At 43.8% G+C, this 17,138-nt stretch overlaps 1 protein-coding gene across 3 annotated transcripts in view; it reads left to right on the top strand.

Annotated features, from left to right (window-relative positions):
* The window catches only part of FTO (FTO alpha-ketoglutarate dependent dioxygenase), a 277,406-nt gene that overhangs the window by 128,956 nt on the left and 131,312 nt on the right, over window positions 1-17,138 (top strand). Inside the window, exon 9 of one of the 3 annotated variants that reach the window (XM_063141168.1) lies at window positions 11,479-11,546. The exons of 1 other annotated variant lie outside the window; for it this stretch is intronic. In XM_063141168.1, the coding sequence (XP_062997238.1) occupies window positions 11,479-11,530 (52 nt within the window). In that variant the 3' untranslated portion in view covers window positions 11,531-11,546. Of the gene's footprint in view, window positions 1-6,160; window positions 6,226-11,478; window positions 11,547-17,138 lie in introns of those variants that run through there. One more of the 3 variants, XM_063141169.1, reaches the window with a different exon arrangement.

The raw sequence follows: 17,138 nt of genomic DNA, 5'->3' as shown, positions 1-17,138 counted from the left end.
ATCTATAGCACTCAAAATATATTGGATGTTCCTACTCATTACTAGCATTATTTTTTTTAGTTGGAGAAGAACCAAATACATGCAACACTGATCAGTTGTGTTCCTCCTGGCTCAGAAATGGTCCATGTTTCTTCTGGGCTTGGAATGACATTCCTATCATATAGAACAGGGATGTTGAGCCTCTTTCAGCTGGTGAGACGAAGCTCTTGGGGTCCACATTCCAGTGGTGAGTGGGGCTATTAAAAATACCAGTATGTTTCAGTTTAGGGCTCTTACTGCCAGGAACTGCCGTCGGAGAAGCATTTCAACCTTTAAGAGTGGGGGGAAATGTACAACAGCCATGAGACCACCAAATGATCAGTGTCTGGGGAAACAACAGTGGAACCAGAGAAAGGAGGCATAACTATCTGGAGAACACTGTTCCGGGATTTGGCACCTGTACTATAGAATACGGGCAGGAAACCTTTTTCCTGTTGATGTCCAAAGTACCTCTGTTGAAACCTGTTGGGTTTCCAGCAGTGGGGGAAGGTCAGAGCCCAAAGTGGGTGAGGCCAGAGCCAAATGTGGGTGGAGCTATGGATGTGACTCCTTCCCTAACATGGGCAAGTTGGACTCCTTCCATCAGCTTTGTAGTTGGAGGACAGGGAGTGATGGGGTAAATTATATCAATAGCCTGGGGCAAGGCCAGCGAGGAGGTGTGGTCTGGAGAGAGTGGCCGTGGCCTGAGTAGAGTCTGGAGGTCCAGGCAGAGAAGCCCAGAGGTCCACAGTTGGCCCATAGAACAGTGTCTCCCTATCCATGCTAGAGCAGTCAATATCAAAATAGCCCCCATTTTTAAAAAATGACACTGGATGTTTAAGAGGGGGCATTCGGTAAATTCATGGCGGATTGGTCTATGCATAGTTATTAGCCTAGGCTGACCATATGAAAAGGAGGACGGGGCTCCTGTATCTTTAACAGTTGCATAGAAAAGGGAATTTCAGCAGGTGTCATTTGTATATATGGAATATCTGGTGAAACTCCATCTTCATCACCACAGTTAAAGCTGCAGGAACTATACTAGTGACCAGATTTAAGAGGGCAGGGCACCTGCAGCTTTAACTGTGGTGATGAAGAGAGAATTTCACCAGGTTCTCCATATATACAAATGACACCTGCTGAAATTTCCTTTTCAATACAGCTCTTAAAGATACAGGAGCCCTGTCCTCCTTTTCATAGGGTCACCCTATAAATTAGCCACAATGGCAAGATGGAACCTCCATGTTCAAGAGCACTCTGAAAGGTTGAAATGTGTCTCCTAAGGCTCATGGAGCATAAGGCTATCAATCGTTGATAGTCCTGATGGCCCTTTGCAACTTCCAGTTTAAGAGTCAGTATGCCTATGAACAGCAGTCGTTGGGGAACATGAGTGGGAGGGTGCTATTGCACTCATGTTTTGCTTCTGGGTTTCCCACAGGCGGTTGGTTGGCCACTGTGTGAACAAAATGCTGAACTACATGGAGCCTTGGCTTGATCCAGCAGGGCTCTTCTTATAGCCTTAGTTACTGGCAGTAAGAACTTTAAGCTAAAAGATACTGGTATTTTTGGCCCCACTCTTTCCCCAACCCACTGCTGGAGCTTATGCAAAATTGAATCTGGCCCTTGGGCTGAAAGAGCCTCCATGCCCTTACCGATGAGACACCCGGCCTATCATGCAAACATGGGTCAATAGAACCACTTGGGTCAATAGAACCTACTTCACACATGGGTCCATTCACTGGACAGCAAGTACCTCTCCAATTGGCCTTGTTTAGGCCAAGTGCTATAAGTTGTGTGTGCGTGTTACGTGTTAAAAAGAAGACAACAAATGGTAACACAATGAGTGGATCAATTTAGCACAACAAATAATCCACCCTCAGCAGCAGTGAGGCAGGAGGCTGGGAGAAATGGAAGCCCTCTTAGAACGAATCTAGTTACACCGTTTTCTGGCTTTTTCCACACAACTAGCAATTTACTCAGAAGCTGGAGCCAGTAGACATAATTTAGCCACTAGAACAAAAATGTTAAGTACTTTGCAGGCACCGGGGTAGGGGGTGGAGGAGGGAGACTTAGCAGCAGACAAAATGCAGGCCTCATTAAAACTAAACACCTGAAAGAAAATTTCAGGAGTACGGTGTCTTGAAAGCCTTAGAAGACAGTGCCCTGGTGTATTGAATATCTGCAATCGGCGTTCCTTTCTCCGGCTCCATTTGATGTTTCCCATCACGTTGACCTGTCTTAAAGATCCCCATCCGTATGATCCACATAAACAGACCGTTACCATATACCACACTTTTACCTCATCAAAGGTTCAGAGGGATGTCTGGAACGGAGGCCCGGCGATAGTAGCGCGCACGGCACGCAGCGGTGAAAGTTATAAAACAGCCGCCGCAGCTCTGGCGGAGCAAGCCTGCATTTTTAGAGATCAGCCTATTGTGTACTTTGGAATTACATGAGGAAAATGTGCTTCGACAGGAAATAATTAGCGCTTGTCAAAGGCCAAGCAATAGGTTATAGTATTTTACTTTCAGCAAGCTATCAGGGGATCAGCTAGATTAGATAATAGATTTTTCCCCCTCCCCCTCCTCTCCTCTGGAAGTTAAATACAGATGACTTTAATTACCTCACGCTGCACATTAGAGACGATGTATTATGAACAATGCAAGTTTGAGAAATTTAGGTCAAGTGGATGAGAGAGAAAGCCGTCAGGGGTTTGAGGGGGGGGGGAAAGTAGGCGCTGTAAGTCTTTATGTATATTCAGAGCAAAGGTGCAGAAATTTAGGCCCAGGGGTCCCAATCCGACCCACATGGGGTCCCGATCCAACCCTCTGGGGATCCCCTGACCCCACCCCCTGTTCCTGACCACCAATCATTTGGTGGTGTCCTGGCATTTATGCAGTTTCCCCCCCCATGCTTAGAAGTCGAAATTTCTTTCCTGAGGCTTCGTTACTGGCAATGAGAGTGTTACGCTAAAAGATGCTGGTATTTTGAGTGTTTTTGATCCCATCCCTTCTTGTCTTTGGTTCCGCCCATCGCTGGAGTGCGGTCTCTGAAAGCGTCTCTGAAATTGAATTTGCCCCTCTCGCTGAAAGAGGTTCAAGACCCTTTTGTTCCTCGCCCTCATCTTGACACCCTGACTCTGACCCCGTTCAGTCAACACGCTAAACCATGCTGCTTAACCACAAATCGGTTAACGGAATGCTTAACCATGGTTTACGGTGTCATCTGACACACGTTTTCCCTCACCATCTGCCCCGTTAACCACATTGTGGTTAGGCTCACTAAGGAAAACTTAATCACAAAAGGGTTAAAAGTGTTGTCTGCAAGCATTCTGCATGTGGTTAGCGTTAACCACAGCTGAACATGGTTAAGCGAACCACAAAACCTAGAGTGTCGTCTGAACCAGGCCAATGGTTGTTGGTGCAGGCTGTTGTGTTCTGAGTGGTACTTTGAGCCTGAGGGTGGTCAGGAGGCTCCCACAGGAACTGAGGTCCAAGTAGCACCTTGGAGAGTGCCGAGTGGCATCTTCGGCTGGACAGTTAGCTCCACCCCTGCAATCAAAGTGTCTAGTTTTGCAAGTCCCTGGAAAGGGTGGAGGAACACATGTTGCTCTGCAGAAGTTATTTGCCTGCAACTCCCAGCAGCCTTAGCCAGAATAGCCAATAGTTAGGCAAGATGGGAGTGGCAGTCTAACAACATTTGGGTGGGTGGGGCTTCATGTTCCCCATCCCTGGAGCAAGTGTTGGCTCTGACAGTGTTGGGCAAAGGGATTGGTCTGTTCAGGCAACACACCAAGCCATAGTTAACCTGCTAACTCCTTTGCAACAAGTGATTAGTGAGCATGTTTAAACCATGGTTATGTAGCCACCATGGTTAGGAATGGTTCACACGACACACCAAGTCTTGGTTCACATGACACGCTAAGCCATAATGTTTAGTTGAAACCTCTTAACCATCATGGTTTAGTGTGTTGTCTGAACAGGACTATTGTGGCTTGCTTGGTCATGAATTGTGGGACTTCAAAGTTGGGGGTTGCATGACCTCCTCAGGCCGGGGAGGTGATGGCAAGATGGCCTGCTGGTTTTTCACATGTTTTGGGGCTTTTGGGAGATTCTGGGGTAGTCCGGCGTCAGTGTGAGGGCAATAATGCCTGCCCTCATTCTATCTCCTCCTCGGAGTCTCCAGGCTTATCCCCTGAATGGGAGGAGTTCAACCCTGAGCTGACAACGATTGGTGCTCAGTACATGTGACGTAGCAGGGAGGAACAAGGTCAGTATGAGTAGGTCAGTTTGTGATTGCCATGAAATCTTCAGGAGTGCAGAAAAATAACATCTGCTTGGATAACAGTTGTGAGAATGACCACTTTCATTGGGAAAAAAAAAACATTTAAGTTTCTAGACCTGGTGAAAGTGAAAATAGATAGGTTTGAAAATGTGCGGGCAATGCCTGCTGAAATCCCAGAAGCCAGCAAAGTGACTGACAACTCACAACTTGTAAAACCAGAGCAAGTTATGCAAAATCAGAGGATGAAATGGACATTTGCAGAAGTTGTTTAAGGCTGCAGAATCTAGCTCCTTTTTTTCTTCCTTTCTTTGCTGCAGAACTCGGATTGCTTCGGCATAAATTCATTATTACATTTATATCCCACCTTTTCTCCAAGGAGCTCAAGTTGATGAACTTGCTTCTCTTCGCCCTCCCTGGTCATTTTGTCCTTACACCAACCCTGTGAAGTACTTAGGCACAGAGACTGGTCCAAAGTCATGCACTGAGATTCAGCGCTGAGTGGGGATTTGAACCCAGGTCTTCCCAGTCCTAGGCCCACACTCTAACCACTACTCCACCATGGCTGTTGCTTGCCATTCAAAGACATTTTAAAGGAGCCCTAGGGTTCCCACATTCAATCCCTTTCATTTCCCGTTAAAAGACCTCTAGTAATGGGAGCCACTGCCTATCAGATAAGCAAGACCGGGCTAGATTCATATGTTCCAAGCTAGTTTTCCATCTCCTGTAAGATTAAGCACAATCCAATTTTGAGTTGCTAAATTGGGATGTGTTTTATGTTGATTTCACCTTGTTTTTCATCCTTTTGCATCTATTACTGTTAGCCCTTGGACATCTTGGTTTTCTGTAGAGTTTGCAAAGGACCGAGTCTTCGATCCCAGAAGGTCTTGATCCAGCACCGGTAGGGCAGAGGGCATTCTGGGAAATGGAAGTAGTGGGTACTCTAGTGGCAGGCCTGTCTGGGATCCACCGATGATCAAACTGCCCAGAGTTTGGGGGCCTTTCAAAGCGGCACTGATGTCTTAGTGCCCTGGTTAACAGAGAGAAGAGAGGGATATAAATAGGTTGCAAGGACTTGAATACACTCCGAGCGTTAACAGAATCAACCCAAAGGTGCCTACGGGCTGCTGTTTGTTTATTCGGAGAGATAGGGTCTGATGGACAGATTGTTATAGCTGTTAAAGAGCTTCAGGAACCCTTTAAACTGACCCCTTCCTGACCTCTCTTGCCAGGGGTCAGTGTTCTCTTAATAAAGCAAAGGCAGTTTCTTACATTCTACTGTAGAGTTTGAGATCTAAAGAGCAACGGCTCTGAATTTCAAACCAGCCCTGCAAAAGCAAAACAAAAAGGAGAGGGGGAAAGATTGCTGGCTTTTAGGGTCACTGTCTGATAATGAAAATTATTACCAAATTGTATGGAAGTTTAACTGCAATGAGCAGGCAGGCGAAGGTAGGGCCTAGTCTATTGGATTTGATAAATGAAGTGTGAAGTCGCCCATCTGGCTGAGGACAGCTCTCTCTCTCTCTCTCTCTCTCTTGCCCCCACTTCTCCCCCCACCCTTTGACCAAAGGGAAGCATTTAAAAATAACCATGGTACATATAGAATCAATGACCCATAAGGAAAGCTGGAATAGATTAAGATTTAATGGCGACCGTGGAAGAAATGATCACGTGATCAGGGAGACAAAGAGAAGACAAGAAAGTGCCGCTTGATGCCTCGTGCCTTTGTTTTTAATTTATGAAATTTGTACAGTGCGACCCTGCATGCGTCTACTCAGGAGTGAGTTCAGTGGGACTTACTCCAAGGAAGGGTGGATAGGACTGCAGCCTTACTATTGTGTGTTGTTTTTTAAATCAACAGTAATAGTTCCGCTATTTGCTTTCGACCGTGGAGGCCAAGATCCATTTGATGTATGTTCAAGATGGAAAGGAAGGATCATTCCGCCATTTAACTGGTAAAATAACCCCCGTATTTGGTCTGAAATTCTCCCAGAGTTTATATAAGCAGAGATGAAACGTTAGCGGGAAAAATGTGTAACAGAAAGGAATAAGGAATTTCAATTCAATGTTGTGTGAGTTTTTTTAATTATTTTTATTATTATTATTTTTAGCAGCACCTACATAGACATCAGATATAATACATACAAAGGTATACATAAAACAACTACAATTGCACTAAAAACATTTAAGGGTAAGGTGAAAGTACATTTTTAGCCCTCTTCATGCCAAAAATGCCCACTAATTAATTACCATTTATATATCAATCAAATTCAGTTCTTTCTTATAATTTATCTGAGTCTCATACATTGGATTCACAGAGTTGTACTTCATTTCTCTCTAATTCCTCCTTCTTTCCTCCATCTTAATACTAAAATCCACAAACATATACATCATTTTTCTCTATCTCTTTCAGATGTTCTATTAAAGGTTTCCATTCCAGCATAAAGATAGTTGTTGACCTTTCTCTCATTATTGCTGTACGTTTTGCCATCTCTGCAACTTCCACAATGTTGCATTTTCTGTATACCTCTGTAGATTTCCTTTAGTTGTGTCGCTTCCATTCTCAAGTGCCATGCCAATGGGAAGCATTGACTACAGGATATTGCTTTAAAGTTTAATTTAGGAAAACGTGAGTGGGCGTTGTCACCGCTTCATGTGGCAATAGAGCTGTAGCCAAAGCATCCTAGCAGTGTTCGCGTTCGCTCTAGAATGGCCCCGATGAGAATGTCTTTTCAGCGGCTGACTGAGTGCATGTGACGTGTACTGTGGAGTCGGGGTAAACCTCTCTGCTGCATCATCTTAAATAACAGTAATCCCACCCACCACCTACCCCAACCAAATTGAACAGATTTCTCTCAATCCCTGGAAATGTTTACAGTCTTGACAGTAGAGTCTGATGGCTCCAACTTCCGTAGTGCTGTTGAGCACCTTGGATAGCTTCTTTAGAATCATAGAGTCATAGAATAGTAAGAGTTGGAAGGGGTCTATAAGGCCATTGAGTCCAACCCCCTGCTCAATGTAGGAATCCACCTTAAAGCATACCTGACAGTTAGCTGTCCAGCTGTTTCTTGAATGCCTCTAGTGTGGGAGAGTCCACCACCTCCCTAGGTAACTTGTTCCACTGTCGTACTGCTCTAACAATCAGGAAATTTTTCCTGATGTCCAGCCGGAATCTGCCTTCCAGTAACTTGAGCCCATTATTCCGTGTCCTGCACCCTGGGATGATCGAGAAATGCTGGACATGAAATAATGGGCTCAAGTTACAGGAAGTGGATTCAGGACCCCACTGACACTGGAATCACCAGCCTCCACGGAGTCTTATTTACAGAACTGTTACCACCCAAGCCCCTGAAATGAATAAAAAAGCTTTGGGCCAAAGACTCCACTCCAACGTTCAATTTACCGCGTTCTCACCTGCACCTTCCTCTGGTGATTTTGAAGACACGTTGGACGTTGTTCAGGCCTGAGGCCTGGTTCACACATACTGTGTCTCCCACTTAGATTTCTTTTTTCTTTGGTGACCCAAAACTTGACAACTTGCAATGGGACATGTGTGAACTGACCCCTTTGAAAACTGCTGAATTTGAGGGGCGTGTGAAGTGTGACATTAAAACACCTATCTATGGTGTTGGCTGATCCACACATTCAAGGTGGTGCTGAGTGGCTACCACAGTCTTGTAAATAACCCCAGAGAAGTTCCTAGCCTGAAATACATATATGTAATGGGGCTTACCTTGCAGGAAGGCTGATTTTGGTTGACCATCAGAAAGAATTTCTTAATGATCAGCGCAGTCAGACAATGGAACCACTGCTTAGGGCGGTGATGGGCTCTCCATCGCTAGAGATATTCAAGCAAAGGCTTTAAACTGGATTCCTGGACTGAGCAGGGGGTTAGACTTGATGGCTTAAATGACCCCTTCCAACTCCATGATTCTATGATTCCCTTTCCCTCTACCATCTCAGATAGCCGCTGTCCATCCTTCACCCACTGCACATGTGTTCACACACACTTGTACTTTCTGTGGCCATTTGCTCTAGTGCCTTGCTCAGCCATTAGCATTGAGCAGAGGACCACCTTGAGGATGGGGGTGGTGAGACAGCTCCACCTCTTCAGAGAGGACCACCAGGAAATCTTATTGATCCAGCTGACCCTGGATCCAGACACCTTTCTTGATCGGGGGACAGCTGATGTTCTTTAAGAGTCCAGATTTGTCTCTGGGGCCTCTTGTGGCCAACGTCTTCTCTAGTAACTAGCTGCTGATGTCCTCCCTCCACTCCAGCCCCATCCACCCCCATGCAAGTGTAACAGTAGTATAATGCTATGACCATCTGCACTAAAAATCAGCACCAATGGGATTATCCTCTTTATTTGGCATTGGGTTGAAGCAGCTCTTTTTCCTCGGACATAAATCAGCATGCCTCCCCTCCCCACAAAAATCCTACCCGACCACCCCTCCTAGCAAATCTCCGAAAGTTTTGCAATTCGTAATGTCGATTCCGTCTGTTCCTTACGTACACCGGCTTCAGTTAGTGTAGTACATGAAGGGAATTTAGAGCTGGCATGCTTCCCGGTAGCTTGGTGACATTTTTTTTTCTTCCCTTGCCACTGGGACCCCTCCGAGTGCAGGGAACTCAAATCGTCGGGCTTCCCGGCCACGCTGGATGGCGGAAGCTGGGTACATCACAGGGCTGACAAATTTATAATCTGTGGAGACAAGAGTGTTAGCTCCATCATCTGACAGCTGAACCACAAAGTGGCATTAGTATCAGCTGTCAATGTGCCTGTTAAAGACAATACTGTCAGCCAAAGGCAGCGGGGACAGAAGGAGAAGGAAGGAGTCAACAGTGTGGGTTGTTTATTGCGCGGTCCCTGTCCATTTTCAATGACTGAATTGGCGTTTGCAATTGGGAATAAGGAATGACTGTCTGGGGGAAGGAGGAAATATCCTAGATTTATTTTTAATCCATTTGTGGAGGATTCTGATTTCCATGACATCAATCTGTGCTTTCTTCTGTCCCTTAGCAGGGCGTCCTTTGTGCCTCATAACCTGATATCTCCATAAAAAAAAAAAAAAAAAACCTGGCTCATATGCTCAGCGCAGAGTGAAACTCGGTATGAAAATAATCGTTTAGGATGAAACGTTCTCTGGGATGGAATTTCCTTTCCCTTCCCAAGAAATGATCCCATTATCTTGGTGAAGTGCAGAACTGGCACCACCATTGGCCCTGTTATTGCTGTTTGTAATAAATGCTGCTTTTAAGTGGGATAAAGTATATAGGAGCGCTTGAAGAAGCTGTAGACCAGCATCTGAACAACCGATCCTGGGACCAACACAACACTGGGCACATGGTTTTGCCTTTATGAAACCTCCTCCTTTCACTCCACATCTGTACATTGTATTTTGTGTGTTGTTGGTTTTTTTTTTTTTTAAAAAAAACTACAACCTGGGTTCTGGCTTTTGGGACTTTGGTCATGTAGCCATTTAACTGCTTGAATCACTCAACACCAACTTGTCTCTACAAAACCTCTTAAGGTGTTTTCAGAAAACAAAGGCCATAGCGAGACATGAGGTTTATCCCTGGATCATCCAGGGGTCAAACCTGTTCATCTAGGTGACACACAGGGGATCCAGTGCTCAGGCAGGGGCGAACCCTGGAGGATCCCAGGATAAACCTTAGGTCTAGCTGTGGCCAAAGACTGAGATGTACCCATTCTTAGTGTGTGGCAGAGCTGACCCTACAATTCGTCAGAGTGAAGAGTGCTTCACACAGCGGATTCTGGGCTTGATCGCCTTCTCCTCCAGGAATTTATCTAACCCCATTTTTCAAGCCTTCCAAATTGGTGGCCTTCACCACATCTTGTGGTAGTGAATTCCATAATTAAACTATGAGCTGTGCAAAGAAGGACTTCCTTTTATTTGTCCTGAATCTCCCACCAATCAGTTTCATTGGTTGAGGACAGAAAAGGAAGTCCTTCTTCACACAGTGCATAGTTAAACTATGGAATTCACTACCACAAGATGTACTGATGGCCCCCAAATTGGATGGCGTTAAAAGGGGGTTGGATACATTTCTGGAGGAGAAGGCTATCCATGGCTACTAATCCTAATGGCTCTGTGCTACCTCCAGTATTAGAGGCAGTAAGCCTATGTAGACCAGTTGCTGGGGAACATGGGCAGAAGGGTGCTGTTGCCTCCGTGTCCTGCTTGTGGGTTCCTGGTCGGCAGCTGGTTGGCCACTGTGTGAACTGAGTACTGGACTAGAAGGACCCTTGATATGATCCAGCAAATAAAGAAACTGTCAGGCTCAGCTTGTAGTTAATGTAACACATAGTCTTCTATATTCTACATAACAATCACCACTCAGTGTGAAACCAGGGATATAGATGCTCTATTTTATATAAATTTATATTATTTATTTATTTATTTATTTATTACATTTTTATACCGCCCAATAGCCGAAGCTCTCTGGGCGGTTCACAAAAATTAAAACCATAATAAAACAACCAAGAGGTTAAAAGCACAAATACAAAATACAGTATAAAAAGCACAACCAGGATAAAAACCACGCAGCAAAATTGATATAAGATTAAAATACAGAGTTAAAACAGTAAAATGTAAATTTAAGTTAAAATTAAGTGTTAAAATACTGAGTGAATAAAAAGGTCTTCAGCTGGCGACGCAAGGAGTACAGTGTAGGCGCCAGGCGGACCTCTCTGGGGAGCTCATTCCACAACCGGGGTGCCACAGTGGAGAAAGCCCTCCTCCTAGTAAAAATAATATAGCTTATGTTGACTTAGACCAAACAGACATTATCTTAAATGTACTTCTAGCAGCTATGTCTTCCTCCTTACACCACATTTTTTTACCCTGTTGCTGGGTTCCTGATCCAGATAGAGGACAATGTGTGTAATCTAGAGTAAAAATGGGGGAAAAATGCCGCAGCTAGGCAGACATTTAAAGTAATATTTGTTTGGGTTCTTATTTGTGTCACTAGGTGTTCCAGAGAAATAATCCCAAGTGGACTCAGAAGCACAGGGCACGATCCCTACTCTGTCCTTTCTAAGGGTGCTTCCCATTTGACTACTTAAATAGCAATAACAATTTTTAAAAATGGGGCTACTTTCTGGCTGACAGTAAAGCACTGTTCTTGGAATTTCACACAGACCATTCCCCGTAGGTTTAATAAAAGGAAAGAAGAGGAAGAAGAAGTCTTTGCTCTCGAAAAATGAAGCAGTGACCAAGAAATCTCTGGTGCAGACTAGGTTGACAAGATACACTGGTACGGAGTAATAGTTCTTCTTTCCGTTAAGACGATACTTTTAAAGCAATGATCTCAATGACCCCTGAAAAATTATTTATAGCAACAGCCAAGTACTGCAGGAGGGGAGGAAGGAGGTGGAGACAGAAGGTGACATTGGAAGATGAGCGTTTTTATAACCCACTGGAATTTCTGGAGAGCCATGCCTTTGGAGAGGGGACCTTTGGAAGAAATGCCACTTTCTTTTAAAGTACTGATTGTACGCATCGTCTTAATATTGCTCTAATGCTTCCATTGTTCTTTTATTGTTTTACTGAATATGCTAAGAATTATCTAATTCAGTGAACATGGAAAGAGAACAGACGAGAGGAATGTTTAAAATATTAATGTTCCCCTATTGCAAACCACCAACTTTCAGGACCACCAACTTCAAGGGCAACTAGTAAATTGAGAGATACAAGAAAGTGCAGTTGAAATGTCACAACCCTTGGCCAAACTTCGAGTGCTTCGCTTCAAAGGTAGAATTATGCTATGGCTGTAGTTACACTTTGCCTTCTTACCTGGGAGTAAAGCCCATTGAACACATTGGGAAATGCTTCGGAGTAAACCTGCACAAGTTTACACAGATGTATGGTGTGTGTTTTCAACCCATTCTCTTGGTTCAAATGAGTACTTACCACTGCCAGTTCAAAATGGCACCTTCTGCGACCTATATTCTGGAAACTGAGGGACACGCAAAAGATGGTTGCTCCTATCAAAAAGTACATGGGAGTTCTGAGCCAGTTTCAATGTGTCCACCGAAACGAACTCTAGCAAAACAAGGAGCTAACGATTGTTAGTACAACTTTGGAAACTAGACCAAATTAGAACTTCTGGAATGGGACAGCTCACCAGACCTCATGGAAACATTCCCATACCAGAATCATTGATTCGAGCTAGTTTCTAGAGTTGTGCTAGAAAGCACTAGCTCCCAGTTACACTAGCATTCATTCCCACTAGCCTAATGTATCTAGGAGTGGTGGACTGACCCATCTTATCTATTTATTTGAACTACTTTTATACTGCTTGATATCATAAGCTTTCTAAACAGTTTACATAAAAACATATGTCCATAAGAACAACCCATTATTTGCAGTGTCATGACATGGGGACGTGCTCATTTCTCTTGAAAGCTGTCCTAACATCTCAGGATGGGTGAGAAGTCCATGTACAAATTTGGAGCTTCATCCAAAGAGCTCCTGGAGATTCGAATTGGTCTTAAGAGAGAGGGAAAGCAAACATGATCATTCTGTGAAGATCTCCTTTAACAATGTGAATAAAAATATTCATGGCAATCAAATATTCCCTAGCAGGGTGTTTTGTTTTTCCAAACTTTTCTCCTCTTCTTATCATAAGCTTGGCTTGTAAATATTTTTAGTTACTGGACTGGTAGACTCATGGATAACATTTCCACAAAGCTGGTGAATTATGTTAGGCTTTCTGCTTGATGTTAAGGAGAGATAAGTGTACTTCCGACGCCCCCAAATTTGTCTTTCGCTGCCGTGTTAGTCCTTTAATCAGAATGATTTTTGACCATCATGGTCAAGGTTGATTTGAAGAAATGCCCAGGAGAGGAAAGGTTAGCAATTTGTCCGCCCCATAATGGATTAATCGCTAGCTGTACAGTGTGTTTATCTTAAGAAGACCATTTACCACACATGAAGAGTAGTAATTTTATTTTATACTAGGGGTGTCCCCGGTGTATCTTAGTCATTTCCTTTGCCATGTATTTTCCAGGTTATAGATAAAGTCTAAATTCAGCTGTCAACGGAGGGAAGCGGCTGAGGACGGAGGCGGTTTATTAACTGCTTATCTTGCCTGTAGGTGACACTGTTCCATCATTTATCAAATTGTTTTCCGATATCTTGTCCAGGGACAATATTGGGGGGGGGGAATTTGGAAGATAGAAATAAATACCTTTAGCTTTGATCCTTGGTTAGTGAATAGAGAATTAGTTAGATTGTTTTTCCGATGGCATTTTATAACATTGGTTCTGAGCTCCATTGTTTTCTTTTGCTTTCCCCCTTTGATAATTAAGATGATAAGACAATAACTCTTTAGCCGTGGGCTGGGCAACATGGACCTATGGCCCAATTGGAGTCCACCAGGAGAAGAGCCTTCATTGTGGTGGCCCCCTTCCTGTGGAATTGCATGCCTTTGGAGGTCAGGCAGACACTAACGTTGTATTGCTTCCAGCACTTCCTGAAAATGTTTCAGAAAACTCCCCGAATGGCCAGCCATGGTGTGATCAGAACTTAACGTTCTTTTAAAAATGAAATTTTTAATATGGTATTTTTATTATTTTAATCAACTACTTGTTCACTGCTCCAAAATCTTTGGATGGGGAGATGTATATAAATATTGTAAATAAATAAACTTGTGGACAACCAGATGCTTTGGCCCACAACTCCCATTTTCCCATTAGCTGGTGGATCTGCTCCTAGCAGAGGTGAAAACTGCTCCAAGTGGTTTCTTCACATGGATCCACACAGATACCTGAATATTTAGACTCTCCTTGGAGGTGTGTCTATTGGGACTAACATGATGAGCGTCTGCACTCCAAAATTTACCACTACATCACTGGTGGAAGGGGTGGTGGTTCTTCAGAGGGTGTAGGCTCAGAGGTTACTGTCTCTAAAGGTCTCCATGCAGGGAAAGGAGACTGGATCAATGAGACCGACCACCTAGGTGTGGTGTTGGGTCTGGGTCAGTATTCAGCACCTCTACCCCTGGTGCTCCTGGTCCAACTGATATGGCTGGACCCTCCTCATCTGAGTCAGAGCCAGGTTCAGAGCAGCTGTTCAGGGTGGGCGTTACGACAGACAGCCACCCAGCAGCGAGGGAAGCTTTTAAGAAGAACTGTTCCCCTTTAGCACAGAAAGGACACCCTTTGTGGAGACAATGAAAGATTTGGCGAGGCTTCCCCATTCATCAGTGGCATCCTTAGCACCAGATGTTGAGATGCTGCCATGTTTGATACATATGTCTTTTCCCAGCAGACGCTCATGCCTCCTCCCCAGGACGCACATTCACTTGCCGTCAGAAATGTGTACGTTGGAATGGGAGTGTAATTAACCCCTGGAACGCACTGCTTTTGCTCAAGCGACGTGCGCGGCAACGCTGTCGTTAGCTCCCCCTTAATTTCCAGTTTCACTATCAATTATGCCATGTGTTTCACCCAGTTGGTGCTACCCTCCCAGTGTTAATTATAACCTACAAGACTGTTACAGTTAATTTTATGGCCAGCATATTGTCTCTTCAAGGCTCCGGAGCGGCTCATAAATTATCTTGAAGGTAAAATGCGACTTGGGGAACTAGTTATGAAAATTCCATCTATCTCGCTTAGGAGGTGCAGCTGCTACTGTCAGCTGCCTCGCTGTTGCATTGTGAAGGAATTATGGCGGGTCAGGTTTAAGAGGCAAGGCCTGGGCTGTCACCGCGGAAGAAACCTGTCCTGGCCCTGTCAGACAAGTACCTTCTGCCGATCCCTTGTGGCTTTGCTTTTCAAGCAGTAAAAGGCAGGCTGGTGCAGGTGAATGGTCCCCAAGCTGTCTCTATTCATTACTTTACAGAAACTTGTTTTAGGTAGGCAGGTACGGAGACCTTCTACCCCCCTCCCCTCCTCCTGCTCTTCAGCGTTGTCATGATGGTTAGAGGCATCATCTGAAAAGTGTAAGAGAGAGAAAGCAACACACACACACACACACAGATTAACTTGGTGCTGTATGATGACATGGTTGTGCATGGGGGAGGGAAAGAAGCCAAGATTGGATGGACTTGGGAGGGGGGGGGGGTTGAAGACACAAATGTTCAGCCCCATAAACACAAACACAGATGTGCACTCACACACTGGAGCAACTCACTGGTCTGTAAAGTCATTGTTGGTTTTAATTGTAGGGAGGAGTAGGTTTGGAAGAGGGGGACATCTGTTCACTTTTATTTTCACGTACGCACGTTGAGCCTATTCAGTTTGCAGTCAAAGTTTCTCATTAATTACATTTAGCACCGGTAGAATATTGCATTATGAATTAGCCGCAGGTCCGTCCCCCTCGGTTACATCTCGGGAGAAATGCAAACCTTGTGTCTCTTTCCAGGTGTGAAAGATGTTTTGTCTGCTTGGTCCCCTTCATATCCCTCAACTTTCATATTACAATTCAAGATCAATCGATATAACGTCAGCTGTAGAGGTTAAATATCTGACACATTGCAATACACATATGAATCAAAAAGATGCATTTAAAATATTAAATTAATTAAAGCATGAAAGAATAATGATGGAACCTATGTTTTTTTGTTTGTTTGTATGTTGTTCTTTGGTTCTAAACATGTCTTCCCAAAGCAGCTAAATAGAACAAAGTAATTTTAATTTCAACATGGAATACACTTTCTCTCCCCACCTTTATTAATCCTATCTCACTCGTGAACAGGAATTTTCTTCAGCATGTCTCCATTTGTCTAAATCAGTGAATACAAGTTTATCTGTATTTAAGGAAGGAAAAGGAGACATGTTGCTACGTTAAAAGAAAAGAAAAGGTTGCATGATTTGTTAAGATGTAAAGTAATCCTGGAGATTATTTTCTCCATCCACCCATAAATCCTGCTCCAGAAAGCATAGCAATTTATTATTTCCAACAGGGAAAAGATAATGTCTTCTAATTTAAATGGAGGGAATTTATGTAAAACGATGCCTTATCCTGGATCAATTTAAAGTTGGTTCACCAAGATGTGTGATCAATGTCTGTGAAACTTGAAATTTATTATTCCTACACCAGTTATTTATATACACATACATATGGCGTAGGACTATTACATTTCAAGTTTTACAGGGGTTCATTACACATCTTGGTGAACGAACCTGAAATTGTTCCAGGATAAGGTATCATTTTACATAAATGTCCTTCGTTTAAATTAGAAGACATAATCTTCTCCCTTGGAAATAATACATTGCTATTCTTTTTGGCATGTCTTATCCCATTTCACCATTTAGAGTGCCCAAATCCCATTGAGTGCCCTATCCCATTCCTCTACTTTGAGATGATGATGATGATGATGATGATGATGATACTTTACCATCAACAGTAAGGGCTGAATGTGCTTTACTGTGTTAGGCTGCAGCCAGAGGTAAGGTGACCATGTGAAAAGGAGGATAGGGCTCCTGTATCTTTAACAGTTGTATTGAAAAGGGAATTTCAGCAGGTGTCATTGGTATATATGGAGAACCTGGTGAAATTTCCTCTTCATCACAGCAGTTAAAGCTGCAGGTGCCCTGCCCTCTTTAGAGCTTTGGCTATTGGGCGGTATAAAAATGTAATAAATAAATAAATTTTCAATCTGGACACTCTAGTATAGCTCCTGCAGCTTTAACTGTGGTGATGAAGAGGGAATTTCACCAGGTTCTCCATGTATACAAATGACACCTGCTGAAATTCCCTTTTCAATGCAACTGTTAAAAGATACAGGAGCCCGGTCCTCCTTTCCATATGGTCACCTACCTGAGGGCCGTTGGAAAGCTGCACGGGTCCCATTTCCCTAGTTAAGCC

The sequence above is a fragment of the Elgaria multicarinata genome, chromosome 14, assembly GCF_023053635.1.
Source record: "Elgaria multicarinata webbii isolate HBS135686 ecotype San Diego chromosome 14, rElgMul1.1.pri, whole genome shotgun sequence".
Taxonomy (NCBI): Eukaryota; Metazoa; Chordata; class Lepidosauria; order Squamata; family Anguidae; genus Elgaria; species Elgaria multicarinata.
The sequence above is the reverse complement of the archived record's forward strand: the minus strand, read 5'-3'. Positions and strand labels throughout refer to the sequence as shown.